At 39.7% G+C, this 27,982-nt stretch overlaps 1 protein-coding gene across 1 annotated transcript in view; it reads right to left on the bottom strand.

Annotated features, from left to right (window-relative positions):
* Positions 1 to 27,982, bottom strand: part of MED13 (mediator complex subunit 13) — a 47,925-nt gene that overhangs the window by 5,664 nt on the left and 14,279 nt on the right. The window contains exons 4-20 of the mRNA XM_065732028.1: positions 19,054 to 19,199; positions 17,763 to 17,960; positions 16,683 to 16,877; positions 16,114 to 16,276; positions 15,703 to 15,813; positions 14,042 to 14,740; positions 10,536 to 10,752; positions 9,548 to 9,632; positions 9,079 to 9,200; positions 7,867 to 7,957; positions 7,481 to 7,695; positions 6,911 to 7,107; positions 4,777 to 5,693; positions 3,224 to 3,391; positions 1,952 to 2,175; positions 1,177 to 1,366; positions 161 to 623 (exon numbers count right to left, since the gene is read on the bottom strand). Coding sequence (XP_065588100.1) covers positions 161 to 623; positions 1,177 to 1,366; positions 1,952 to 2,175; positions 3,224 to 3,391; positions 4,777 to 5,693; positions 6,911 to 7,107; positions 7,481 to 7,695; positions 7,867 to 7,957; positions 9,079 to 9,200; positions 9,548 to 9,632; positions 10,536 to 10,752; positions 14,042 to 14,740; positions 15,703 to 15,813; positions 16,114 to 16,276; positions 16,683 to 16,877; positions 17,763 to 17,960; positions 19,054 to 19,199 — 4,401 coding nt within the window. The remainder of the gene's footprint in view (positions 1 to 160; positions 624 to 1,176; positions 1,367 to 1,951; positions 2,176 to 3,223; positions 3,392 to 4,776; positions 5,694 to 6,910; positions 7,108 to 7,480; positions 7,696 to 7,866; positions 7,958 to 9,078; positions 9,201 to 9,547; positions 9,633 to 10,535; positions 10,753 to 14,041; positions 14,741 to 15,702; positions 15,814 to 16,113; positions 16,277 to 16,682; positions 16,878 to 17,762; positions 17,961 to 19,053; positions 19,200 to 27,982) is intronic.

Raw genomic sequence — 27,982 nt, 5'->3', positions numbered from 1 at the left:
AATTAAAGACCTTTAAGTTAACTATGGCATAAGAAATAGCGTTTGCAACTCAATTTCATACGCATGCTCATCAGCAGCTCAGCATCTTTAGCCTTCTTTCTTACAGAAGCTCATCAGCACATCATTCTGTTGGTTAAGTGAGATCTGACAGCTCTGTTACCTTTCAGAAACCTCTGGGTGGGGCTGTGCAGGTGCTGTAGCAGCATCTCCAGACATCCCTGCTGTTTGCAGCACTGGCTGTTGCTGCTGTCCTCCCGTTTGCCCATTTTGGACTGTGGCAGCCTGAGAGGGCAGGGAAGCAGAAGTGGTATTGTTCATACTGCCAAAAGGTGGAAATGAAGAAGGCTTGTTTGTTGCTATCCCACTGCCTATAGTAGCAGAAGAGGATGAGGTGGCAGTGGTAGTCAAAGTTGAGTTAGCTGTAGTAGCTGCAGAAGACATGGCACTGTTTGACGTTGCTGTCATAGTACTACTGGTAGAAGCTGCAGGAGCAGACGGAGTGTTGGGATTTCCAGTGCTGGCTGTCACTGGGGGCAGAGCAGAGGCTGGCTGGCTAGAGGGAGGGACCAGATTTGTTTGGGCAAGTAATGAATTGTCCAAAGGCTGAGAAGCAAGATAAGGACCTAAAAACAGGAAAAAAAACCATACATTTTATACTGCAACTAGTTTTGAATATACTTGAACTAAGCAAGACTACAGTTTTAACAAAAGAGTGAATAAAGCTTAAGCATCTATTTCATCTTTCAAAAAGAAAAAAAAATACAAGCACTACAATTTATATTTCTAATAGACTCATAGGTTCCTGGGTGTTTCTGAAAGTCTTATTTCAAAAGTGATTTCTGTTTTCCAGTCATCTGAATTTGAGCAAGAAATCACTGCCTCAGAGCCCAAGTCAGCAATGGAAAAAGACAGCAGCAGTCTCTATCAAGCAATAGCACTGCCATTCCCTGATGATAATGATAGATAATAAGCAGCCATTTTATAACATATCTACAGATATAGGTTTTCTGTTGGTTTTTTTTTTTTTTTGTTAGTTTTGTTTTGTTTTTTCCCAAGCTTAAAATCAGAAAACTGCAACAAACAGCAGATTCAATAAGAAAATGCAGTGACTTCCCATCTTCTACTGCACTGGATTAGGTAGTAACCCCATGGAATAAGAACAAAAAAAGTGCATACCCAGTTCATATCTGCAAACTTGGGCGTATAGTTTGAGTTTGGAAAATGCTTCATTGTTGGCATTAGCTGTCTGTGAGAACCATTCTGTGACCAACTTCTCAGAAAGTTTCTTTGAAGCAGTCGGTCCAACTCTCATGATTCCATCAGGCAATAATTTACAGATAGGTCTATGCTGACCAAGTCTGCACGACTGCAAAGGCAAAAGACACACAAGGTAAGGATTAAATAATAATGACAATAATGCTAAAACGTCAAAGAAAAGAGCAGAGATTGGGAGAGAGATTCACAGCTTAGTTATGACATTTCTAAGTAATATTTTAATTCAGGAAAACCACATCAGTATGAAGTGCTGTATAGCAATTTTATAGCACTGTATAATGATTTTACCGTTTATTTTCATGTTTTCCTAAATACAAGAAAAAAAGATTGATAGATCATCTGCTCTAATCTTAATCAGAATGTAAATAGTACAGGCATGTAATGCACTCACTGAACGCAGCTAAAATCGAAGTGGTAATACGCAGTTCCACCACTGAGCGGCGTTTATCTGCTACAGATCCTCAAAACATCTATTACCGAGAGGAACGACGGGCAGCACGAACAGCCCTTATCTTTCAAGGGCCCGTTCCTAAAACCCTTTCTAGCAGCTTTCTGAGATAGGATTCTGTGCAAGCATTTATATCACGGGAGACAAGCCTGGTAAGTAGTTATGAGTGTGTATTAGAAACAGTTTTTCAAAGACCCATTTCACTGCAAACTGCCATAAATAATGTACCTCATATATCGCAGTCAGATCCCTAAAGAAGCTTTTTGCTCCATTTAGCAGAGCCTCATTCTCAGGACACACCACAACATAAGCAACATCTCTTTGAGATCCATAAGGTTCCAGCATCAGCCTCTCCCAGTACGGCAATGCAAACGGAGACAGCACCAGAAAATCGTAATCATATCCCAACAAAAATGTTGGGATTGGCAGTGGTTCTGGGGACTCATCAGTTCCTGGAAAAGCAAGATAGATTTTTCCAATATATTAAGCAGCAAGCTTAAAAATTAACAACCTGCTTCTAGAAAACATGAAAAGGAGAAACACCAGCATTCCCAGCAGCTAAAAGGAAGTAGCAGTGAATATAAATGGAATAGTTCTCCTTTTAACAAACAAATGAAAAGCACACATGCATGATCCAACCCTCTGAAAATAAGCAAACAAAAAAGAAAAAAACCAGCTAATTATTCTCATCTGAAATCACCCAGGGCCTAAAGAAGTTACACAGTTGTTCATGATGTTAACCACTACACAATCAGGATCAGATTTTCACTGTCTAGGAATCCTACCTGATAGAATCTAAGAATCAGCAATCAAAAAAGGACATTTACAACTCTTCCCCTATCTGAATGGACACATGAAGGATCACAGAAGGAAAACAGATGAGAACATTCATTTACACGTGTCCTAAATGTGTAATTAAGGTGATCTAAATATTTGAACAGCTCCAGAAGATCTGCTGGTGAAAGGTCACTCCTTTCTGAGCTGGCAAATGAGAATCTCACACATGCTAACAAAATCAGGGTTTAAACCTTCAGGTGAGTGCACCAGGTTGACTTTCTATCTGTAAACATGCATCACATGTTGGCTACTCCAACTGTTTGGCACACTGGATGACCTCAGGTCTTCACCATAACTCTGAAACTACTGATCAATAAAGCACACTTTATCAAGTACTTCAAAGCTAATATTTAGTAGCTGCTGTATTTTCAACACGAAACCCATCTTTGTCATTTCAGTCCCTCACTTCAACAAGCATCAGATGTATACAAGCAGCACAGTTGTCAATTTGAAGCACACACTTTCAACTCATTTACTGTTTAAAAAAGTATTTCCTGCTCCTGTAAAGGAGAAGAATTCTCCCCAGTCTAATGGCTCTCATTAGTATGAAGAAAGGGCCAAATGCTGCTCAGAATCCCAATAGGCTGGGCAGCATCCAGACAGTGAGGTTTGGTGGCCGGATCCAGCAGAGACCAACAGACAGGAGCCCACACAGCAGCTTACCATAAGAGCCCCTGCCAGCCATTTTGTGGAACTGCTGCCACGTGAGAGGGCCCTGCACACCCCACGACCGCACCGTGCGCTTCTTCTGAATGGCGTCCTGAAGAACGGGCTGGAGCGAGAGGAGCATACGAAGGATGTCCTGGGAACACTGCATGCTCACGTCCACAACTGAAAGGGACAAAGAAGAAAGCTGTCAAGGTCTGCCACAACCTTTCACGGGTCTGGATCCCAAGATGCCTTGGTTTTAGATGACTGCTTTCTTCCAAAATGCACGTGCAGTCCATGCAGGTCAGCCAAAGGCCAAGACAGAGGTTTAGTACCCAGATTTAGAGTTTTCTTCTTCCTCAATCAGCCAGTTAAGAACAACAAACTGTTTCTGGTCTGTATAGTTTCTCCCCCCAAAAGCCTTAATATCTTAGTATTTTCACTTCTTGCTCTAAATCACAAAACAAAACAAACCAACCACCCCATCACGCTGTACAAGTTAAAAACTGCAGCATTTTCCCCTCCTAACAAGGAGATTTAGGCAGACTGCCACCCAGTGCTCACTCCAGTGAAGTCAAGAGAAGCTTCACACATAGCCCATTTCATCAGCTTCCCACCACTATATGTAAACTAACACACAAACTTGAAGAATAAAAAACTGACACAGAATTTGTAAGGGCTACAGTTTCACAGCTTTCCTTTAAAAAGCATCTTGATATCTTTACATCCTAAGCACCAATACCAAGCCTTCTTTCTCCTGGGTACCTGAAAGCACTGATTTATCCAGAACCAGGGACTTAATAAATGTTAGTGCCCCATGAATACACAGAAACCCACTCGTGCATTCCTGTTCATCCTCTTTGCCCTCAGCAGTGACTATTAACTGCACCTAACTTCACCAAGTTTCACGTTTTACTGTTTACCTGGCTATAGCTGCTACTTGAAAGATTGGATTGCTACTGGAGAGGTAGATAAGCAAATACACATAGGCAAGGGTGCTCTGTGAGACAAAGTGTTAGTAGACAAGGCATGGAAAGAAAAGTTCAAGAGCCTTTGGTAGATGCAATATACAGCAAAGGCCACAAAGCAGCACTGTTTACCACACACACCATTAAACAACCACCCCCTCTTACAGGGGCAGAAGGCAGCTGAATCACACTCATTTCACTCCACCACAGTAGCCTTTCACAGCACAGTCCCCATTTGAACCACCTACACTTTCCTACATCACTCACTCCACAGAACTTCTGTGGATGCAGTCACCACGAGTTGCTTTAAAGGAGCAAGCCTAGTGAAAGCACTGTGGACAGTTACCGTGGTCTTTACTGACGTGTGCAATATTAGAATTAGACAACGGATGGTAGCCAAGGCCTACACTTTGCTTGGTGTACAGAGAGCTAAAAAGAGTCATCGTCCTGAACACAGTTCAAACATGTAATGCTGTTCCAAACACATAAGCATGCAGGTGGGAAAACTGTTTTTTAAGTATCCAATAACCAACAAGAAAAACACGGGAAAAAAAAGTTCATAGGTGGACAAGGAGTAATTAAGCTGTTTTCAATATTTACCATTTCTTTTTGACCAGTGGTGCAAGCAAGTCGTTTTCACAAGTGCTTCATCAACTTTCCCTCCTGACATATTGTCCATGAACTGGCGTCCATGTTCCAAGGCTAAGTAGCAGTCATTGCAACAATCCCTTTCTTCTACACGTACCAGGTTGCTAACAGCACCGACTTTGGGAATAGGATCTTGATCTGCTGCTCCAAATGGTGAGAACAAGTTGGTGCATTGATCTTGCAGCAACAGTATTAACTCATCAGGCAGTTTCTCCGGTTCTTTCAGTCCTCCACTGCCATGTTCAACAGAAGTAGCTCTGAGAGCTTCAAAGCGTTTTTCTGCTTCTTTGCCACACTCTGTGTTACGTCCTAAAATATCCAATTCATCTTCAAGAAACAGTCCAGAACTGTTGCCAAACTTCCTATTCATAACAGCACTGAAACCACAGGTACACCGATACTGGGCCTCTTGTGTTGGATCGGGAATGTAAACTCCAACATCAGCACCTTTGATGTTCATATTGCAAACGCATATGCAGCAGCTGTCAAAGTTACAGTCTTTAAAGAGATTCATTACAGATTCTGAGAGGATGAGATTCACATACAGACTGTGTGCCTCTGGAATGGAAGGCACGGTTGCAGGTTCAACAGAATTCAGTGGTCTGCATGTCGACGGTGTGGAAGCTGGTGAGTATAAATCAGAGTTCTCATATTTGACTGAACCCTGTGCACTTGCAGGTCCACCAGCTCCACGAGGAGTCCGAGGAGTCCTTGGTGTTCTGGGAGTTGGGAAACGAGGGGTGGAAGGAGAAGGGAGAATTCCAGCTCCACCATTACTGGGCGGTGCACTACCAGGGGGCATTCCAAACGGAGTATGAGTTTGTGGTGTGTATGCAGGGCCATACTCTTGATCCATAGTGCTTCCGTCACTGATTGGAGCCACAAGAAGAAAGAAATACTTTAAATAAAATTCAAAACCAAGAAGTCAAGTCAAATTGCTAAACAAGGACCTTCCTAATTAATATTTGCTTTTTTGAAGTAGTCTTTCACAATCTACTGAAGGATTTTCTTTCCCTAAGGAACTTCAAGAGTGTTTGTTCTAAATGACTTTGCAGAATTTCCATTGTCAGAGCCGTTAAAGAATCCATCCCCTCCTCCTCTCTTGTCTTTTTCTTTCCACAAAGCTTCCAGGAAACAAGTGTAGACAGTACAAGTTACAAGTTCTACAGATGCATGAAGTCTAAAGGGCACCTTCTCCCTTTCATGTTTTATTTAAAAGCTGTTTTGAGACACAACACTAACAAAACATACCGGGTATACCAATAGCAGGTGGAGCTAGATCCACGAGGAAAGTATCACCTGGAAACATTTAACTTCCTTTCTTCCTCCCTAAACAGCTGAATAACTCCAAAGACCTGTAAGACTGATGAGACTTGGGATCATACTGCTTATGAATGGCCTTAATAGAAGCAGCAACAGTATTTCCACACAAATCAAAATTCACACTTTTTCTGATAAACACATGGCCTCCTTGTTGCCTGATCTGTCTGTAGAAGCTACTACTGAAGGATAGTAGGAGGAATAAATATTTTCTTCAAGAGCTGCCAGCAAAACCATCACTACCAAATGCAGCTTACAAGAATGCCTACTGCAATACTAGTGTTACCAGTAACACCAGGCATAGATTTCAACCAAAAGAAATGTTTTTCTGGTCCCAGTATGGCTGAGATGATTGCTATTCAAGAAAATAATTTAAGGAACAGAAGAACCACCTATGAAGCCTTCACCATACCTACAACACCACTGCAAAAAACAAACAAAAATCCCAAGTTCACATGCATCCTGATTGTTACCATCTCCACTACTTATTAAAACACTGGACTTAACACCATCAAGCTTCCCCAAGAAACCTTAACATGAGACAACAAATAAGATGCATGCATAGTTAAGAAGCCATTTAGAAGATGGTCTCTCGCAGGAAGGCTTAAGTGTAAATATTTCTTTTAATCTCCTGACAGTTGTCTGAACACAGTGCCTTCGTAAATTTTTCTTGTTAGACCTTTACAAAAAAATAAAATAAAATGATAGAGTACTTTCTGTGTTGTCAATAACTCAAAGTCTCACAAAGATTAAAGCTAAGTCATACCCATCTTTGATGAATGGCATGGCAGGTCCTGGAGGAAGTAAATCCAGCTTTCCCACAGTCCAACTCTGGCGATAAATGCACTCTTCTGGCAGTTTGATGGGAGGGAGACACTGGCTGGGAAGAGTCTTCAGTGGTGCAAACATAGAACATCCCACTAAGGCCTGGCAGTTCTCAGGTTTATAAACATAAGAATAGTCCTGGAAGTTAGACATGAGAATTAGATGGTATCAGCCAGTAAAACGCTTCCAAAAAAAAAGTGACTGAATAAAAGTTGAGATTTACACACCTATCATTTGCACTCAGAAATGATACAGCAATACAAAGCAAGCCATGAGCTAAAATTAACAACATGCGTTTCTTAAATTTACTGATGGATAATTAGATACTATACTTTCTTGAAGTTAAAATGGTAAGACAGTATATATAGTTTTCTAGATGCGTGTTACCTAGCTCTGCATAACACAGGACACAAGTTATTGATTGTATGTAATTTTCCACTGTTCTTATTCGGGATTAATTAATAGATTGAACAACACCATTAGAAACATCAGAGCTATCAACACCACTTACCTTTATTTCAGCAGGTTTGGGGCTGCAGAAACCCTCGTCTACTTCAATTCTGAACTGAGCTCCCATACTGGAACTATTCCCTTCAAGTACTGTTCCTCCAAGTGTAGTGTCCATACTGCCATATTCCTTATTATTCATGTTCATTGGAGAAAATCCCATGATGTGTTGTTCCAAAGAAGGTGGAGTTGGATACATTTTATGGAGATCTGCAGTGCCTAATTTCAGATTAGAAGTAGGCTTTAGAATACAACAACATTTGGAGTTATTTCCTTTGTCTTAATATTTCAGTAGGGCAAAGGAAGCATATGCTTCCAAATTCCCACAGCGTATTAGCAATTAAATGTTTAAAAGCTAGTATTCTAATTAGAGAAGAAAATAAAGCTTACTTATGCATGACAGTGGATCTAAATTTCCTGCTTTTGCCTCTTTGCAGTTGGATTTGTCATCAGCACCATTCACTGTTCTTTTAGATCCAGGCTAGGGAAGAAGTATTGCAATAAAATCACGTCAGACACAAACACGTTCATTTTTCCTGCTAACTGGAAATCTCACGTGTAGTGAGCATACAAAGCTGGGACTATAAACGAAGTAAAATAAGCCCAGCACTTAGTATTTGGGGTTACACTTGCCTTTGCATTTGTAACTCAGAATGCTCTCCCATAAAATCACAATGCTATTAAAATGAACGCCCAGTTATAAAGTAACTTCAGCCTGTTCAGACACATTCAAGAAAAAAATACCAAGTAAGGGCTACCTACAATCTCTCAGATAAAACATATGCACTCCCAAAGCCACGATAACATTACTGATGGTACACCACAGGGACAGGCATAGAATAGATAGAGAAACAATTCCTGGAACAAGAGGTACAGGGAAGAAATGCCACTGAAATTAAAACAAGATATTTTACAATGTTTAGACAATACGAAAATCTACAGAAAATATGAGTCTCCGTGTTGAAAAGCAAATACATTTGCTTCGTGCTTTATATAGTAATGACCTTTGATGGCTATTAAGATCCTTCACATGGCTCCCATTCAAGTTGATGGGTATTTTGTTTGAGTAAGGGAATATAGATTTATTAACTGAACAAAGTCCAACTCCAAAAAGACAACTGATTACTAACAGTACTGAAACAGACCTGTAAAGATAATGAGTTCAGAACCATTGGAGACTGAAAGAGAAACTGCACTAAAAAAATAACTACTGCAATGAAGCATCTTATTCAGCAGAACGTCTACATTTAAAATTCCTCTTTTCCTTAATGATTTTGTTATGTTGCAGTATCACCCATATTGACAAGTTAAACAGTACCTAGGCCACAGGAAAAGAGCATGAGGATCACTGCCAGATCTGTGAAACTATAACTAGACATATGAATCCCAGAGGCATACGCTGACTGCATATGAAGATACAAACAAGCTTTTAACCTTGTGTATCAAAAACAATTGTATGTGCCAATCAGAACAGTGTATCTGCTACAGAGGAATCATGACATTTGCTTATTCACGTGTGTTGGAACCTCCTAAAAACCAACACACACACTTTCCTTGCAGTTTTTTGTCTAGCAGCTGCCATTACTTTTGCACATCACTTACTGTTAACTCATCCTCATCAGAATTGAAGAGATTGTCAAGGTCAGTGTAAGAGACCACCAAGTCTGTCTCGTGGATCAGGCTAGTCGATGCAGTGCGGGCATGAGCAGCAATACGTTGGGCATCTATAAAGAAAAACATTACAGAAACACTGGTGATAAACAAAATTAAACCACATTCCAATAACAGTTTAGAAAGACAAGGAGAAATAAGAAAATGTGTAAGATACTTGAGTGATACTGAGAACATAAGTGAGATCCATCCCTGCAACTTCATTACATTTGGGTTCCATAGCCATCTTTTATTTGCAGGGTTCAACAAGTACAATGTGTTACTGAGCAGATTCTGAACTCTGAAGGCAGAGGGTTAATACGTATCAAAGTACAAACTTTGCAGACTACTACTGGCTATTGACTATTCAAGTGATCATTAATACACCACAATAAGAAGAAAGGAAAAAAAGCCCCTTTACCTTGCTTGACAGAAGGGCTAAACAGAGACATTGCATCCTCTCCTTCATGGGATAGAACTGTGACACCAGATGTACCATCCTCAGCCTATTAAAGAAAAAGGTAGAAAACTCTGCTTAAAATCAGTTGGGGTGAAGGACACTTCATCTCCCTATGGGAATTCTTGCATGTATCAGAAGGATCAGGTTCTCATTAGCCTTCTAGCTGAAGAAGGTGTAGCCTAGGGGTCTGGTTAGTGGTACTTGCTCAGGGAGAAGGAGGTCTGCAGCACAGGCAATGTGCTATCAATACAAAGAGGGGAAGATAAGAGCATAAACTGTAGCTTTTGTCTTGGGGATAGACATTTTAAATTTAAAAAGCAAGCTGTGGATTCTTGCTACAACACCTTCCTGAAAAATAGCACGTTACATCAATGCTATAAATTAACTATACTAGTGATTACTAATGAAACTCTCAATACCAGAAGAGCATATGACAAAGAAGTAGTCCTAGTAAGTGAACTTATTGCAAGCTCCCAACACCTCTGTATTTTCTCCCTTTTTGGAGGTGTAGGGAAGCAGGTGGTTCTTCTGCTTTAAAGACAGCCTCACCTAGCCAGTATTAGCTAAAATAGAACAACAACAAAAAAAAGTACAATCCACTTTCCAGGCAACTATTCTGAGTTACCCCAGCTACTCTCGACCTTTCTGCACATGAGCAAAGCATTTGCCTTGGTTTGTGCCCTTGCACTAGCATCTGCTATCACCCATTTCCAGATAAGTGCATCTCTGTTGGGATTCAGGAGTGTTCTCCCAGTACAAGCCATCAGCCCCAGTGCAACAGCACCACCAGTGTGCCAGCCATTGAGGGAACACTGCTTCCTTTCATCGCTTACTTCTGCTTGAATACATTTTTCTAAATGTACTTCTAAACATATAAGAGAAGGATTAAGACTGTATTTAGTGACTAAAGCAGTTTTTCAATCACTGATCCATACTGTTGCTCCCTTACCTTGTGTTTCTTCCCAGTTTCCCTCTCAATGTTCTGTCGATCTTTTTTGCTATCAGGAAATAAGAACTCCACATCACCATCGACGAAGGCATAAGGATCAATTTCAGGTTCCTGGTCAGCTTCTGACACTACTGCTGCTAGGTACTGGTTTTTACTCTGATACTGTTGCACCAGTTCATCCGAAACCTTTAAAGGCTTCCTACATTGCACCATTAATCTGCACAGATGAAAAAGGACAAGATATTATTTGTCACTTATGTGCAAATAATCTTGCTGCCACGCAGCCCTTTACAAAAGCAACTTAATCTTTCCTTCCCCCTTTCTTCCCTTCCACTCCAGCTTCAAAAAACTTTTTGGGAAAAAGACAAAATCATTAGTCATGTAATTCATCCTCCATACACACGTCAGATCCAGCACTGTGACTCATTCTGACCAGCTCTCCTCAAGCATTGTCAACCCAGATAAAGATTAGTAATTCATCCCAGGCTATAGCTGTCATTTATGATGAAGTACAAATGGATTAAACAGTCCATAGCCACTGAAAGAAACTCACCAGGTTAGAAAATTACACATTGCCGTTCCCCATCCACACCTAAACAAATGTTCAGAAAGAAGTGGTTCAACTTGAGTTTTCCATATTTTAAGAATTCCTGAGCATTTAATAATACACAGAAAGACAGTATGTCAACCTTTCCCATAACACCTGGCTGCGTCTAACCAACAGACAATGCACATCAGTGTTCTGTTGGAAATTAAGTCAGGCTTATTCAAAAATCCCAAGAAATAACTACACACGTGTGACACTTAGTGGTCATTTATATCACTTCTAAAAACATCACACGAAGGTCACAACACATCCATATCTGATTTACTAACAAACAGATTTCTCATTGTCAGCATTTTTCTTTTTGTCCAACTTGGAGCCAAAAATTGACTTGACAACTGACGCAGAACAGCCAGTAAGAAGCACTCACAGAGATTTGACAAATGAAATCAAAATGCATTTTCCAAGAATGAAGATCACAGGTACTGAGTCCAGACACTGGTTCCAACTCATCTATTCTTTACATGCTTAAGTCACTACTGAGAAGGAAATGCTATCTCTTAGAAAACTAATGCCCCTCACAGTCAGCAGGGCTTGGCTTTGACTGCCTACATACTATCCAGATACTATCTGGAGGTCTGGATAAGGCTTAGATTTCTCCTTCAGGAGACCAGAAAGCAAGATAAGTACTACAGAACAGTTCAAACACATGGACCTTGAAATTCTGTATAGAAAGATGCACAGTGATTCCTGAAGAGCTTCCTCACTGCCTTGTACGTTGCCTGTCAACTGAAGTAGTCTGCAAAAGGACACAGTGGCAGCTATACCCTGTCAGTCCTAGAAATAAGCTTTCCAAAGAAACACCTCACAGCCAGCAACATCAAATCCATCTATGCTGGTCATGGCAACAGCCCCAATAAAATCTTTAACACCACTACCCCCAGCCAACAGCGCAACGAGCGTGGCTTCATGTCAAGAACCATTGGCATTTATGTATGGAGTAGCACTCAGAGCTGAGCACTTCATCCTCTATAAATCCCGTGGAAGGAAGAGTTGGAAGACAGCTTTCTAGGAAAAACAGCAGCTTCCAGTATTTTCTGATAAGCACAGAGGAAAATAAATTAATGGTAAAACACTTGGGAGAAAATACACACATTTAATAAATTGGTAAAAATCAAGCTATGGACCATGAAAAGAAAGGTCATTTCTTGAATGGAAAAAAAGAAAAACCTTAAGTTAAGCAAGTCTTTGGCTGGCTGGAATTAATTCAGAGGGAAAAAAAAAACCACAAAAATCCTATAAATTCATATCTTGAAAAAGCTGTGAAAAAACTGGCTAATGTAAATTCTTAATCAGATAGAAGATATGGCTTACAACATGCGTACGACAACAGACACAGTATACACATTTCTTCTCACAGCTTTCCTATGCAGCAAATTCAACATGACTGCTCTCTGTAGCTTTCCACTGCCAGCAGTGGAACAGAAAAGCCACACCAATTTTCAGCCTTGCAAGGAGCTGCTTCAGCTCTATCACAAATTAAGCACACCGTGTCCTGGGGGTGGAGGGGAACTCAATTTGAGTATCAGTCACACTGAGATTCTCCTTCCACCTGAGCAAAAACACAATTATGGATCAAAATAATTGACAGCAATTGAGTTGGCAGAGGCAGTTCTTCGTGCACTCATGATGAATTTTTTTGGCCATAGATCACACCCCTAAACCAAAGTTTGTCACCTCTGCACCCACGTCTGCATCCTGTTAAACTTACACTGCTATTTGCAGCCCTATCAGCACCTGTTGCTTCCCATTACCACCCTTATCCTGCAGCATTCCCACTTCAAGCTGTGTGTCCTCACGAGGAAGTGAGGTAAGAGGGATGACAGGAAGGATTTCTCCAGCAGTTTGACAGCAAAGGAGACAGCACAAAGCTAAGAGGCTTTGGTGGTTTTCTTAAACTGCTTGCTGTTGTTGGCTTTTGTTTGGTTTTAATTTTTGCCAGTGGTGGCTGTTTTAGGGTTTGGTTATTCGCTTTAACTGGGAGAGCAAAAACACACTGATTCACTCCACAGCAAAACAAAACTCATACAGCTACCCCTGCTTTGACGGAATCAATACAAGTCTTAACACTAAAAACACCATTGTTGTTTTCCCTTGTTTGCCACTAAGCTTCACAATTTATCAACACTCAGACAATAAACCACCAAAATATCAGCTTAAGCAAAAATACAAAGAATTCCAAGATGCCAGACATTTCCTGTAGCTGCAAGGCTGTGGTTTTAAGAAGGAACTAGCATGACTCAATTTAAACACACTTGGTTCAATGAATAGGGGTTTCCCATATGATCTGAGGCCCAAAACATTAAGAGCAGACACACACTGGTCACTTGTTCCCTTTGAATGATAACCTCAAGTCCTTAAGTCTATTGAGCAACAAACCCAAGTCACAGCAAGAACATCAGTTTATGTTATATACTCGTGAGAAATTTCTGGTATTAGAAAGGAGTCATCATCCATATTAGAGTTAATGTCTTCCAGGAAAGCAGATTAGCTCCTTCATTGTTCCCAGCCATTTAAATAACCAGCTTTCAAAATTAAAGAATAAAGACAAGAACAGAACTGTTTGGGACCGTAAGTCCCAAACGGGAATAATTTGGCTACAGAGTCATCTTCGAGCAGAAAAATAACATTCATTATCATCTGCTAATTCAGAGTTATAACAAGGAAAAGCTGGACAGTCTTACTACATATTTGACTGTGCCTCATGCCCACATTTCACAAGTATTACATTCTTGTGTACAGACAGCACTGAAAGCAAGGCTCACTCAGCAACACTGCTCAAGCTGATAAGAGCAACATTATACTTTAGTGTCAAGCTCGTTTATTAGGAGAAACTACTGCCTTTGGTCTTTCACTTCCCTCACTTTCTCACATTATTACTGTAACTTTAAGTATTACTTACTCTGTAACTGATGTTACGTTCTCCTGTCCAGCAGGTATTACTGGATCATCTCTCAGCTTATCATTTGGAAGCTGAGGTGGTAAGAATTCCACATCCTTTTTCTTTGGAACTTTATAATACTTCCAAGTAGTATCAGCTTCATCTTCTTCCAAATTCACTGCAGTACCAATATACATCGTAGGCTCTATTACTTCAGGAAACTGAGCTGGAAAAGGCTGAGACAAGCCATCAAGTCTGTCTTCCATTGTTTTTGTGGGAACCAAGGGATCTGGCGTTGGCATCTGGTAGAAATGTTGACTTTGAGGAGTAGAAGGAGCTTTAGTTACCCCTTCATCAACTACATCACACGGGTGAGGACTAAGTGGCGGCGGCTGAGGTGAATTTGCCATTTCAGCATTATGCATTTCAGCACTGTGCATCTGAGGAGTCTTTGCTACATCATTAGTTCGGATATTTGAAAATCTCACTTGGCTGTCTGGTGCAGTCATCACAAGCCTCTGACTTGCCGAATCTGCCTCCATGGCAACATCATCACTGATAGATACACGATGATGAAAAGGAGTCAAAGGGCGTTTTTGTGGCTTATCCCCTTTGTCTTGCTTCTCATTTGTCTTGTGCTTTGGAGCTGCTTGCTGTTGCTGGCCCACAGGTGGTGCCTGGCCCTGTTGACCTGAATTTCTTGGTTTGAGATTTTTGTGCCTGCAGAATTAACATAGGGGAAAAGACTTCACGTTAATCTTTCAAATATGCCTATCGTGGCTTTTTCACTGTGTAAGACCTGACTAAGTCATTAAACAGGTGATCATAGAAGTCTGAAATGGATACTACTCTGAAATGAAGCTGCCTCTGACCAGAACTTAATTTGAATGATTGGAGTATCATTGCAATAACTCAGAATACAGACTTTAAAAAGAAAAGGCTGTTGTATGAGCCCAACATGCACTTAATCCTCAAAGACAGTTATAACAGAAATAGATAGTTATGTGAGCAAAATGTTGCTTTTCACTTCCATCAATAGAAAAAGTAAGAATTAGCAAGTAACTTCTTGGACTCGAGCATCAATGCAAAACAATAGCGTTGTGTAAGTCTCCCCTTAAAGGAGTTAGAAGCTCTCAGTCCCACAAAAGCCACAAAATATTTTACACCTTTTGTAGCTATTTACCTCTGAGAAAGTTTTCATGTCTCTACTGCATTAATACAGTTAATCTGTTCCTTTTTTTCCCCCCTCCCCAGTATAAATGCACTTGAGATTAAACATTTCAGCTTCCAATTCAGGAAACAACTTTCAGGATGATCTAACAGAATGAGTGATACAAAACAACAAAGCTTAGAATTAAATGTGTTGGATGATGCTACTGAACTGAGTGTACATCCTTAGGGCCTGGGTATTCTCTGCCACTCTTGTAACTAGGAAAGTTACGAAACACACAGCTCATGTTAAAAATCAAAAGTTAAAACAAAAAATTGCATTTCTTTCAACATGCTACACCCTCCAGACATAAATTTTGAATATCCTGATGCTCAATTTGCAAGGTAATAACTGTCACAATTTTAAATCAGACATGTTTTGTGCCTTTGCAACACTTCCGTCACCTAAAGATAAACATTCTGCAAGAGTGAAACTTGACTGAAATTAACTGTGAGTCTGCTGAGTACCGTACCTTGAACAATTGCAATTTGTCCTCTGCGTGGCTTCAACAAAATCCCAGGATGCTACCTTGTCAGCTGTCTCTTCGTCACACAAGCTGTTTGATGTAGCAGAGTATTTCCGCCTGTGATTCAGTACGGGAGAGTTATTTGAGATCAGCACATATTCTCTCCTTATCTTTTGTCAAGCCTCAAGAACGGTTTTGTGACATAAGATTCAGCAAAGAAGTCACACATAACCATTCACTAACATATTCAACTTTGAGATAAGCAATCCACTAGTAAGAAATCAATTCACTCCTTTAAAATGTGTTATAACAGTAGAACACCTCCCAACTAGCAGTCACAGCATATTTACCAGAGCTTCTTTCTACAGTGCACACAAAATACCACATTTCCTTCCTTTTCACAAAGGGAGTACATACTTGTTCTGCGTCCTGTTCATATTGCATTCCTGCCAAACTCTGTCCACCACTTGATTGGCTAGTTTTCTAGGTATTTTCCCACCATGATGACTAGTGCTGTCAGAGATAAATCCATCAGAAACTGAAGAAAACTTCACCCACTTCTGGGCAGATTGAGCATCAACTGAAAAGCAATACCAAAGGAACGAGTTTTAAGCAATGATGCGATACACTTACAACCACTATTAGCTCAATTCAAACAACACTGGGACATCTGGGAAAATAAGCACCTTTTTAATTATAACCAATCAAAAAAAAAAAAGACAGAATATTTAAGTACAGCATCAGATATAAAAGCAGCCCTCATTCTACCCACCTACAAAAACGTCCAAGTTCATTTTGCCCCAAACCAAAGAATAAAAATACAAAAGTTGTTTTTCCCACAACAGACTGTGCAAACAAAATATTGTTAACAAAATCAATTTTTTTATTAAGTTGGTCATACAGGGAACATCTGAATCCTTTCCAAGCACTGCTTGATCTAAAGCAGCAGCCATCAAAACATCTACAAGAAGCAAGTTGCATTGTACCTGTTTGAACTTCCTCAGGGGATGTCGGAGGAGTCAAAGTTACTGAGGACATGGCAGGATCTCGTGTGGAAGCAGGCACTTGGTGGACACCCAAGCAAGTAGTTGAACAGTGAGACGTCCCAACAGTACTAGGAGCAGGGATGTCTGTTTGGGGAACTAGGACGAAGCACGCTGGATACACCATTCGCACACCAGCTAATAAGGAAAAATAAAAAGCATGCCTATTTTACAGTTGTTCACCAACAACATACATTTAAAATAGCCAACAGAAGGATCACCTTACCAGTTGCTCTTAGATTTACCTGGCCTGCACCAAACCTTGCACAAGAAGTCTGCTATCATCATTACTTTAATGCTTTGTTATATATGGAGTGAATAAAAATGGGTTTTTATGTATGATAAGGTTGTCTGTGGCTGTACATACAACTACTTGAGTTTATCTTTATTTATAAAGAAAATTGAAGACAATAGTTTTAACTATCATATAAAACCAACAAGACCCCTGTCCCCATCAGCACAATGGTCTCCAGCCACCACTGCAATACAAGCTCGTAACACTTACTACAGAGAAACGATTACATTAGTTGGCAATCAGAGGTCAATAGCCCACCATAGACAAACAAACTACTGTGTCCCAGGAGCTTACACTTTAGGAACAGAGGCAGATAAATGCAGTGCTTGAGTACATTAAGTTCTTTAGGATTGTGGTTTTGAAGAAATCCCTGAAAGGCATGTCTGTTCTGTTTGGATTTGCACAGATTCTGAAACAGCACAACATGTGTTTGATGCATCTCAGATGCCAACAGTGATAGTACAGCAGTTTGTTTGCTTTTTCTGTTTTGTTTATAATATAAAAACAACAGTCCTTGCTTCTAAGGGCACACGCTAAAATACCTCACCCACTAGGTCTGCAGAACCCAATTTCAGTAGCCACTCGTTTTAAATGGGATTGAGAAATAACTAGAAAAGCAAAATGCTCACAAATAGTTGCAAAAGAATGAAATGGGGTCACATTCACATTTAGAACTTTTATGCCTAATCTGTTAATTTCAGTAATTAAAAGGTAATGAGAGGACATACCAACAAGGACTTCAACAGCAGCTAAAGAATCATCCTCCCAATCCATATCTTCTTGTTTTTCCTCAGACCCCTCCTTCAAGTTCGAAGTGACAGGATAGAATTGTTTCCATTCACCAATAAGCTTCTTTGTAGATGAATCAGAAAGCTTGAATGACTGCCCTGTGAGCGTGCCATTTAATCCAAAGGGACTTAGAATAACTAAAAAGATAAATAGAAATAAATTAGATTGTATCTAACCAAAATTTGCACTTGCCCATTAAAACAGCATTAGTGTTATTTCAGCCACACCAAATTAACAACTTACCACTGGCAAGTCAGAATGCAACCTGATCACATTTTACTACATGGCACAAGTTGTAGGCAACGTGTATGCATGGTTAAATATACGTGTACTGTAAGAATCAAGTTACTACAATAACAATTACCAATTAATCTGTTTAAACAAGCAGCAATCAAGTTTTGATCTTGGCCAGCATAGACTCTGCAATACACAGGTGGGATAAAGAGGACCATCTTGAATTCTGACAGAGTTAAGGTGTTTCCCCATCCTTTTGTTCTGTTGGGTACTGTTACAACAATGCCACATATATAGAAGGAAGAAATCCGTTTCATGTTTAGTCTTGTCCATATTAGGAAAGCACAGCTGTGGTTAAATTGCATTCAAGAAAGCAAGTTTGGACACTGAGCATTAATAAACAAGGGCAGCACGTGGTCATGCAGGAGAAGTGATTTCTATAGCCAAAATAAGTGTGTCTAACATAGGGAATGATCAAACAGCCCACTAACCAGACTCAGGCCCCATCGCTCCTTTGTCTTCGAGAGCATAGCCTGCATCTGCTGGTGGAACCAAAGGAATTTACAGGCAAGGGAGAGCCAAATAAAAAAGGGGGGGAAGGGGAGTGAATAGATTAAGTAAGTCAGGTCAGAAATGGACTTCTAAAATAGGAGCCAAGGAAGGTACGTGGGAGTTATAAAGCACGTTGAAAAACACTGATGAAAAAGCTAAATACTCGAGTCACCAATAGGACAGTACTTGGGTATTAAATTTACTGTGCCATATATCATCATTATTGGGCAACACGCCATAAGAGGAATATGGAAATCATCCACCTGCAGAAGATCTGAGATATACCAAATGAGTTAACTAGCTATGTCAATACAGCAGACATTTGAGTAGAGCACAACACACAACATCTCTGTGCCTGCTCTCCCATCCTCTACCAGAAATCCATTTTGAACAATCCAAAGGACTGATTTATTTTAACAGACATTAGTGACCAGGAAAACCTACCTTGAAAAGGGCTGTTAGACTGCTGGGCAAGGGTGAGGTGTTCTTCACTAAGCAGGTACACAGGTTGATGCTGACTGATCTCCACACTGGTGCAAACATTACTATCCCCATGTAGGAAAAAGGTGAATGAGCAGGACAAGTGCTCACTGGGGAGAAAGAAGTAACAAACCTTAACTATACATCTCATAACAGTGGGTCGATGCATTTGTTCACTGATTTGAAAGAATTTCATTCCCAAGTCTTACTTAATTAGCACTAAAAAAAATAAATAAAAGAAACACACCATTCTATCTAAATAACAAGGAAATGCTTAGTGCACATTCTTACAAAGTATTTCAGTTTAGAGATAAAACCAAAGATCAATCAAGGAAGATTGATCAAACAGGAGAGGAAAAGTTTTCAGTCTCTTTAGATTGAGACTTTATATTTTGATTTCTGGAAAGAAATTTAAACTCTGCTTTTTGCAAATCAATTAAAAGTAAACTCTGACAATATTTCTATAGTGTATCCACTTAAAAGCTGCAAACATATTTCTGAACATTCATCAATTTTAATGAGGTCATATCTAGTCCTCCTGCCACAGATTCAGTCAGCAGAATTTATTTTAACATTCATATATATTTTAATTAAATGGCAGGCAGAGACTGGGAAGGAAGGAGAAGCAGAACCCAGTGAGCAAGCTGCAGAAATAGCACATCTTAGTATTCAGTTACACCTGAAAAATCACTTAAAATATATTCACAACTATTTGAGTTCCATAGCTGTAAGTTATCTCAAGTGTGTGACAGACCAATAGATACCAATAATAAAAGACAGGAGTTAAGAGTTAAAAGCAAGAAGATGCTGTTCACATGGGACATCAGATTAGGGCCCACATTTCAGCAATAGAAGGATGGAAGTCAAGGAGAAGCTTGAAAAAAATCCTTCATAAACTACTGATCAGAAAATAAATCTCTCCCTTTAAGGAGGGCAGCATCAAGCACCTGCTCAGTCTCAGGAAAAGAAAAGATACAGGTCAAGGGAAACAGACTAAATGAAGCGAGTCAAAATAGCAGATGGCAGTGCATTTTTGCAAGGTCAAATGGAAAGACACTTCATGAACTACCATACCCTAAAAAGGTCTGTATGAATGCAGCATCACCTTTTGTCCCAAAAATAAAATTAGATTCTGACAATTAAAAAATAAATGAATAAATTTCTCCAGGTCATGGAAGAACTGAAGAATCCCTATTAAAATAAAACCTCCATAGGCGTGGTTACCAGATACATGAGTGTCATTGCCAAGGCATTTCCTCCAGCAGGAGGTAGATGGTAAGAGACTAAACTGTATGGGGAAAAATATTTCTCAACCTAGCACGCACTGTTCAATCCATGAGGGCAGAGATAACTTGGTTTACTGATCCTCACCCCAAAGAGCAGCCACCAGGATGAGCACCGCAGCAAGAAAACCACTGCACTGTAAAATACATGGCTTCAACTACAAGCACGTTAAATTTAGGGACCTAAAACTCTTCAAGGATGAGAAAACCCACAAGCTGCTTGAGGAGGAAGAGCAAGTGAAGCACGATATTTTTTATTTCAGTAACTGAAAGATGTAGGCCATGAAGTGAACCAAGAGAAACCTCTATGGGGGTTTACCTTGACTGCACCGCAACCATTTTCAAGGTGCATCAAGCCTGTGACAGTATGCTGACCTGTCATTTCTTTCATTTTTAAAGAACAAAAAAAGCCAGGATCCAGACATGCAAATGAATTACCATTACTCACTGACAACTACTCGCACAATTGCTTCAGCATTCCAGCTCAGGACAATGTTCTCCCTGCAGGCAAAAAGCTGCCCAGGAATCCCAATAAAGGTTGCTGACAAAATCCTGTGGTGATGGACCCAGGAATCACATTGATGATTTCGAGTTCAAGTGGATCCACATGGTTTCGAGTTCCTATATAGAAGTCTCATTAAACTTCAATCCTTACACAAATTACTGAAGACTGATTTTGTCAGATGAATTCTACTTCACAAATATTGGGTGATTTAAACTGAAATAATGGATAGTGTTGTTGGATCCAAAAGACTGACACCAATTCAGAAGCTTCACGTACATGAGGAAGAGTTAAAAACACATTTTCTTTAAAGACACTTCAAATGGGATTAAGCTGCTTCTCTAGTTAGCTCTACACTGCTACACAGACATCTGTACTATTATCTGAGAGAATTCAGATAAACCAAGACAAAGGGAAGCATCAGCATGATAACGGAAGCACGTCCATTCATTATGCTGCAAAGCTACTTCTAAATAGTAGCAAAAGTTCAAGGTCATCATGCAAAAGCCACATAAAAAAAAAGGCATTCATCCCCACATTCAGCAGGTGGGAAGCTTCCATCAAAATTTCATTAGTAAGACAGTAGCCATTGTCACCAACATCATTCAAACAGCTTTAGAATAAAAGCAGCAAGCTGTTTGTACGGGAGGAAAACAGATCCACTATGCTACAATCGATTCTTGCAAACCTAAACATCAATTTATAACTAGAATTAGTGAATAACCAAAACATGAAACAGAAGAACTACACACATCACCTTTCATTTTTGCTTCAGGGTCTGCAGCAATGTCATTTCACGCACAACAGAATAATATTGCTACGTAGAAGGAATACAGCAACATACTGCTGTCCTTAAACCTGAGCTAAGGGAAAGATTTCCACATGGTACCTCCTAAAAACATAAATCTTCTACTCTAAAGGTTAAAGTGAAGGGAAAAACTAACACTTTATGAACTCGCACACAGCATTAACTTTCTTCCCAACTAGCCATGCTCAGAAAGCCTTTGGTCACATTTAACATCATAGGTACTATGATGTTACACAGTAGTAGGAAATGCTAGGGCTTGATAACATTCAAAAGAAATAGACTAATAATAAACAACCCAGGAACATACTGAAGCTCTTTGTAAGGGGGTGGAGAAATGACAGTAGGAAACAGAACTCTAAGATAGCAGCAGTCCCTACATACACCATTTTACAGACTAGGCAAGATACTCCAAGCACGCCTGCTTTTTGTTCAGGTTTTTAACACATTTGCTCATTCTCCAATTCTCTGCATTTCCAGAGATTCGTTGCTACCTCAGCCTCAGCTTCAGAGGATGCTTCTCAAGCCTTTCCAAAAGCTATTAAAAAGATGCCACTGTTTCTCTAGAATTCCCCTCCTGTTCTCAATGACTCACACTGCAGCCAAAAATCCTAATCAAGCAAGAAAAAAAAAAGCAAAGCAGCCCCTTCAGTAATTAGCAAGTCCACTTAATTGGTCAAAAAGCATTTCACTTAAGGGTAAATAGGCAAATTGCCTTTACAATTTAGTCAAGTACACAAGATCAGTGAGAAAATTGATGGTTTCCTGCCCACCAATACAGAGTTCATCCTATGCTTCTATTTGCAGACTTGTTTGTTTTTTAAAGCAGATAGAAAGATCTCTAGATAATCTGTGCAGAGCATCTCACGTCTGCAATATAAAGAATACGTGTACCACAGAGCTCAGAACTTTCATTATATGCAGAGGGCAGACCTTGAGGTGCAGACAGATGTCTCTTCCCAACACCAGAAGCTTGTCTTAACATTTCTGCTCATAGTCCACTTGCTTTCTGTTAGTTTCACACTATCATCAGGCATTGCCATGTGTGCACACGTAGGAGTAGAGCACAGAATTTTAAAGTTCTGAAAACAAAACGCTCATTCCCCCCCAGAATCTCATCTTCTTGCACGACCCTGAAAATAAAGTTAATTTCAGGGAAGTCCTAACTATAGAACATTAATATCGATCATCTGATCTTCAGTATTAGCAACTGGTCTCTGAACTAGGAAACATCATCAGAATGAGCATTCTTTGTGAATGAAAAAGAACAAAATCCTTTGGAGATGGAAGATTACAATACACCAAAAGCAACTGAAGCTGATATGGACAATTTCAAAAAAATTCCACTTCTACCTTTTTAAGAGAAGCAAAAGGAAAGGAGGAGAAAGCACACGAAGAAGTGCATATATACAACGTTTCTGCATCTCCATGAGCAAATGTGAATTCAGCTTCTTGATAAAAAGATACTTGGTTGTTGTTTTTTCCCTTCACACTAGTACTTCTGTAGTTCTATATCTTCAAAAAGCTTCATGCACATCAGCTGCATCAGAACCTCCCTAATCCACACTTCAATGGATTACATCAAGTCAGCACTGCACTACGGCTGAAAGGCAAGGAGACTGCAACGTCAAACACAGTGAGGAAGTCCACAACGACAAAGAAAACAACAAGCCTACAGCACATTTGATGGTAAAATCAAGAAAGCACCCAAATGTTTCCACTGACAGTGTGAACGCTTTTGTTTTCATAACTACCACCACTCTTCTTCCTACATTGCCTCTGTAAACTACTTTGGAGCTGAACCAAGCAGCTGACCAAGCCAGAGGGCTGCCAGCCATACTAAAATATCTACCATATTCTCACTATGTATTTTTCTATTCCCATTCTGCAGATGAGGAAAATGGACACTGCAAAGCTAAAATTACTCTCCCAGAACTAATGACTTACACCATTACTTCTCCTTTCAATTGGGAAGAACCGTTCATTCAGGAGCACAAACACAACAGAGAGAATTAAATCTCTGATTAATATGCTTCACTGTTTCTGTTATGTTTGCTAAAAATCAGTATATAGCAGCCAACAATCTGAAACTTCAGGCCGTTTTGACCATGAATCATTGCACTGTGACTGGCTGACAACAGTTCTCAGCAGTGACTGCCCCGGCAGCTCTCGACTGATTCATCCTACCTCCCCAAATGAAGGCATCTCCCACCAGTTATTCCTCACTACAGCCAACCACAGGTGGTGTGCGATACACCGGCTTATTTAAATAAAAGAAGTTTATTTTTAAAAGGTTAGTAGCTTTCTATAGCAAATTAAATAATTAAATATCTTATTTCTGAAAGAAAATCCTTCCATATTCAGTTATTTGGTTTTTGGTTCGTCTGTTTGTTTTTGTTGGAGCTTCTAGGTTAGCTTGTTGTTGTTTGTGTTTTTTCCCCCCCTTTAACTTGGTTGAAAAACAACATTGCAGCAACCAGTGTAGAACAGAAAATAAAATAACTGCAAAAGAGCAAGTCTGGAGGAATTACATACCTGAGCGCGTGCTCAACCTGCACTACCACCTGTTCTTTGCTTCACATTCTGTTACCCACCAGGCAGCTCCTCAGGCTTCTCATTGCAGAGAAGGAACAGAGCTGCTGAGCCACCTGAGGATGTCTGGGCTCACAGAACACAACGGGAGCTACTCCTCAACACTACCCACCCACCACCACTTTGTAAGTGCTTGTTCGAAATAGTTCTTGGTGGCTATATCCATCTTCCAGGAATAGCCACAACCCTGTAATGCACTGATGAAGAGCAGCTTTCCCATGCTGCCACCTTCACACCTTCACAGCTATTTTAAATGTGGAGCAGGAATTGAAGGCTCACCATGCCGTAATCCTGAATTAGGAGACTCCAAAAATCTTCATTCAGACTAGAAAGGAACAGGAAATTGAATACGCATTTGCTATAATGAGCAAAATATGAATGCAATTAAAATACTAAAATTAGATTGTTCTATTAAATCAGCATTAAAAAAAAAAGGACATGAAAAATATGTGGTGGTTGAGAGTTTTTGCTTTGTTCTATAATTTAAGAAATGAAGGATAAAAAACATAAGTCTGTGTACCTGCCTATCTCAATTATGGAACACCCCAGCAGATTTCTTTTTTCTTCTTTTTTTTTTTTTGTTGTTGTTTTATTCTGGGGGGTTGTTTTAGCTTGTTTATTAAAGCACTGGGGGTGAGGGACACAGAGGATAAGGCTCTTAGTTCTCCAGGAAGAACACGCTAACATACACACTCATTATCACAGAAAGTCATGCTGCAATGTAAGAGTTGGAATTATCATTAATCAAATTCACAAACATGCCTTTCTTGCCCTTGGCTACAAGTTCCCCCACAACATCAGGGTTTGCATCAGCCCCTATCACAGGGTCTGCACTTCAAGCAGACACACTGGCACTAATACCCTCAATGTGAAAGCTCAAACAACTCTAAACAAATGCACATCTGCATTTTTCTAGCAAGTTGCATATTCTGTTTCTTAACACGAAGTAACAGCATCTCAAAACACAGATGCTTTTCTAACTATTGACACAAAGATGGCACAGCACACATCTTTCTAAGCATCTGAGTAACTCCCTATGGTCACGGAGGTAAATATAGCAGAAAGCTGATTTTGATGATAACACAAAGCAAAAAACATAGCTAATAGCTAAGCAGAAAAACTTCCAGTTCAAAGCACATTGTTAATGACTACTGTCAAAGGCTCTCCAAAATATTTTTCACTTAGCTAAGGATGTTTTGATGTTAGCTAGAAGTTAAGATAGATCAATTTGTTTATTCTACAACCCAGCTGTGTAATCTACAATAAATACAAATGTAGAAACTCATTACAGAATAAGCCATAGCCACCTTGTAGACTTCTACATTTAGTTATTAATTACTTTATTAACGAGCTGAGCTTCATTCCTATAAGCAAGGTTGAAACAAAAATATTTTTTGTACATTAATAAAAAAAATCAAGGAAGCAATGGTGATTCTTTCAGAACACAGCTGGAACTTCAGGTATGTATGCTAACCCAAAAAACACATGCATATTTCTCCAGGTTGAACAATTACAAGTAATATGTGGAAAGAAAATAGTTGGTTTGTGTTCCCTTACCTCAGAACTGAGATGAGAAGAACAAAGCTGTCCCCTTAAATTTTAGCATCCTTTCATTATTCAGGATGCAAATCTCAATTATCTAAACTGACACTTCCACAAGGAAATATATGCATGTTATCCAAATGAATTCTGGATTCTGCACAACAGATAACAGTGAGGTTTTGTGATTATGTGATTCTGCTGTATTTCAAGGCAACAGCTTTCAGTGAATTCCTAGGTTCAGCCTCGCTCTGAAACATTTAGAAACCATCTCGTTAAGCCAGATTTTTCCAAGTTGAAATTTCTGTTTAACAAAACCTGATGAATCTGTATGGTTTTGTATTACCTTATTGCTCAGTGAACAAACAATATGAATTTATTGCTGAAAGCCCAAAACTGAGAGCCATACTGCTACCAGTTTTTCCTGATGAACCAACTAGCATTGTAACTTAAGCTAAATAAGAGAAAACTGCTTTCTGATGTAAAGTGCTAAATTTGTCTGCTTGTAGTCTCTGTAGCAACCCAATATTCCAAAGAGACAATCATGTGATCAATGCTCTCAGCTCCTGCTGTTTATCCTGCACTGTCCTACTTACAGCAGCTCTCAATTCCAGCTGTCTACAGTAAAAGGAAAAACATCACCTGCTCTCCTGATGGTACACGATGCCAGAACAGCCTCATTAGAGCTGTTGTAAAAAGAAAAAAAAGTGTTGACTTTGTTTGATTTAAAGATTAACATAGGGAGGAAATTTACACAGCAAAAAGAGTTGAGCAGACTTAATAGAGAGAAAATACTCCAATACTACCAAAGAAGAGCCACTTGAAATCAGCTATTAAGATTTCAAGTTGAATATATAGAAATAAAGGTAAAACCCGTGAGTATAGGTTATATTTGTAAGTTAATTCTCAAGTATGAATAACGTTTGAGTTTTAGCACTCAAACCTCCTCACCCTGCTCCTGAAAAGAATCGTTATTAACAGTAATTTGGAGCTTCTAGAGGAAGCAAGAATTATTTCATTCCTATTGAAAGAAGTCCCCACGGAAAATGAGAAAGACACCAAAGAGAGGAACATGGCAGGAACCTGGGCTCAAGCATAGCATTCCCTTTGTCCTAAGGGCAGTGAAGACCACACAGACAATAGCCAATCGTTTGGAGTAACTGCTGTTACATTATCAACATTCCTGAAAAAGGCAGCAATTGCTATGTCCTAGTTAAAAAACTGCTGCCCCTGGACAAGCCATGGGCATCTGGGACTGCTCAATTGCCAACATGCTCATGAAAGACATCCACTGTGGCTGGTTTTACATTTTCCTCTTGGTAAGATAAGGCAGAGGAAAAAAAAAAAGTGTGTGTACATAGACACATATACATACACAAAATAAAAGACTCACAAACATACACAAGAAATACTTCTCAGCAGTCATTTCCCTGGAAGTTATGTACTTGCATTATATAATCCTGTACCCAGGCTAAGGTCGAACAGCACAACTTGTGAAACTTGTGCAGCAAGTTTTATTTTGTAAGCTATGATAAGCTTATCGCTTCTGTTTTTCCAAGTGGTGGGAGTGTTGTGTTTGTGGGTTCTTTCTTTTTCTACCCCCCCCCTCCACGTGAACAGAACAACTCATTTACTATTTAAAAGGAATCCCACCAAATCAGCATTGCTCAATTATTTGCTTACCAGTTTTCCAATTATGTTAAAATTTAGCAAGCTTCACTTATTACCTAAAAACCTTCAGCAGATGTGCTCCACACAGGCCCCTCATACTTTTCAGTAGGAGTGTCAGATTTAATCTTCATTAAGGAATTTTGCCTAGAATAGCACTTACTCTGACAAGTTTCCTAATAATATTAATGCTAGGTTTACGCCACTATTTTATCATCCAGCTGGCAGGAGGAAAAGCCTCGTTCAAGGGCTGGTATTTCAGCAGTCCAACCAGAAAAAGGAGCCAGAGTTGGATGCAGCAGATCATGGTCACCATCTCATATTCTCACAGTGTGGATTTTTGAATAAAGCATACACAATTACTTCTGAACACGATGGTAACAACACAATAGGGTGGAAAGGAGGAAAGGGAAAGACGTGCTTATTTGTCAAACTTTGTGATTTTATATGTGGTCACCTTATTGAGCTTTTGTAATCTAAGCTGTGGAGAAAGGACATGACAAG

This window comes from Cyrtonyx montezumae, unplaced genomic scaffold, assembly GCF_038088225.1.
Source record: "Cyrtonyx montezumae isolate F1298 unplaced genomic scaffold, pur_monq_1.0 scaffold_15, whole genome shotgun sequence".
NCBI lineage: Eukaryota > Metazoa > Chordata > Aves > Galliformes > Odontophoridae > Cyrtonyx > Cyrtonyx montezumae.
This window is presented reverse-complemented; position numbering and strand designations above follow the sequence as displayed.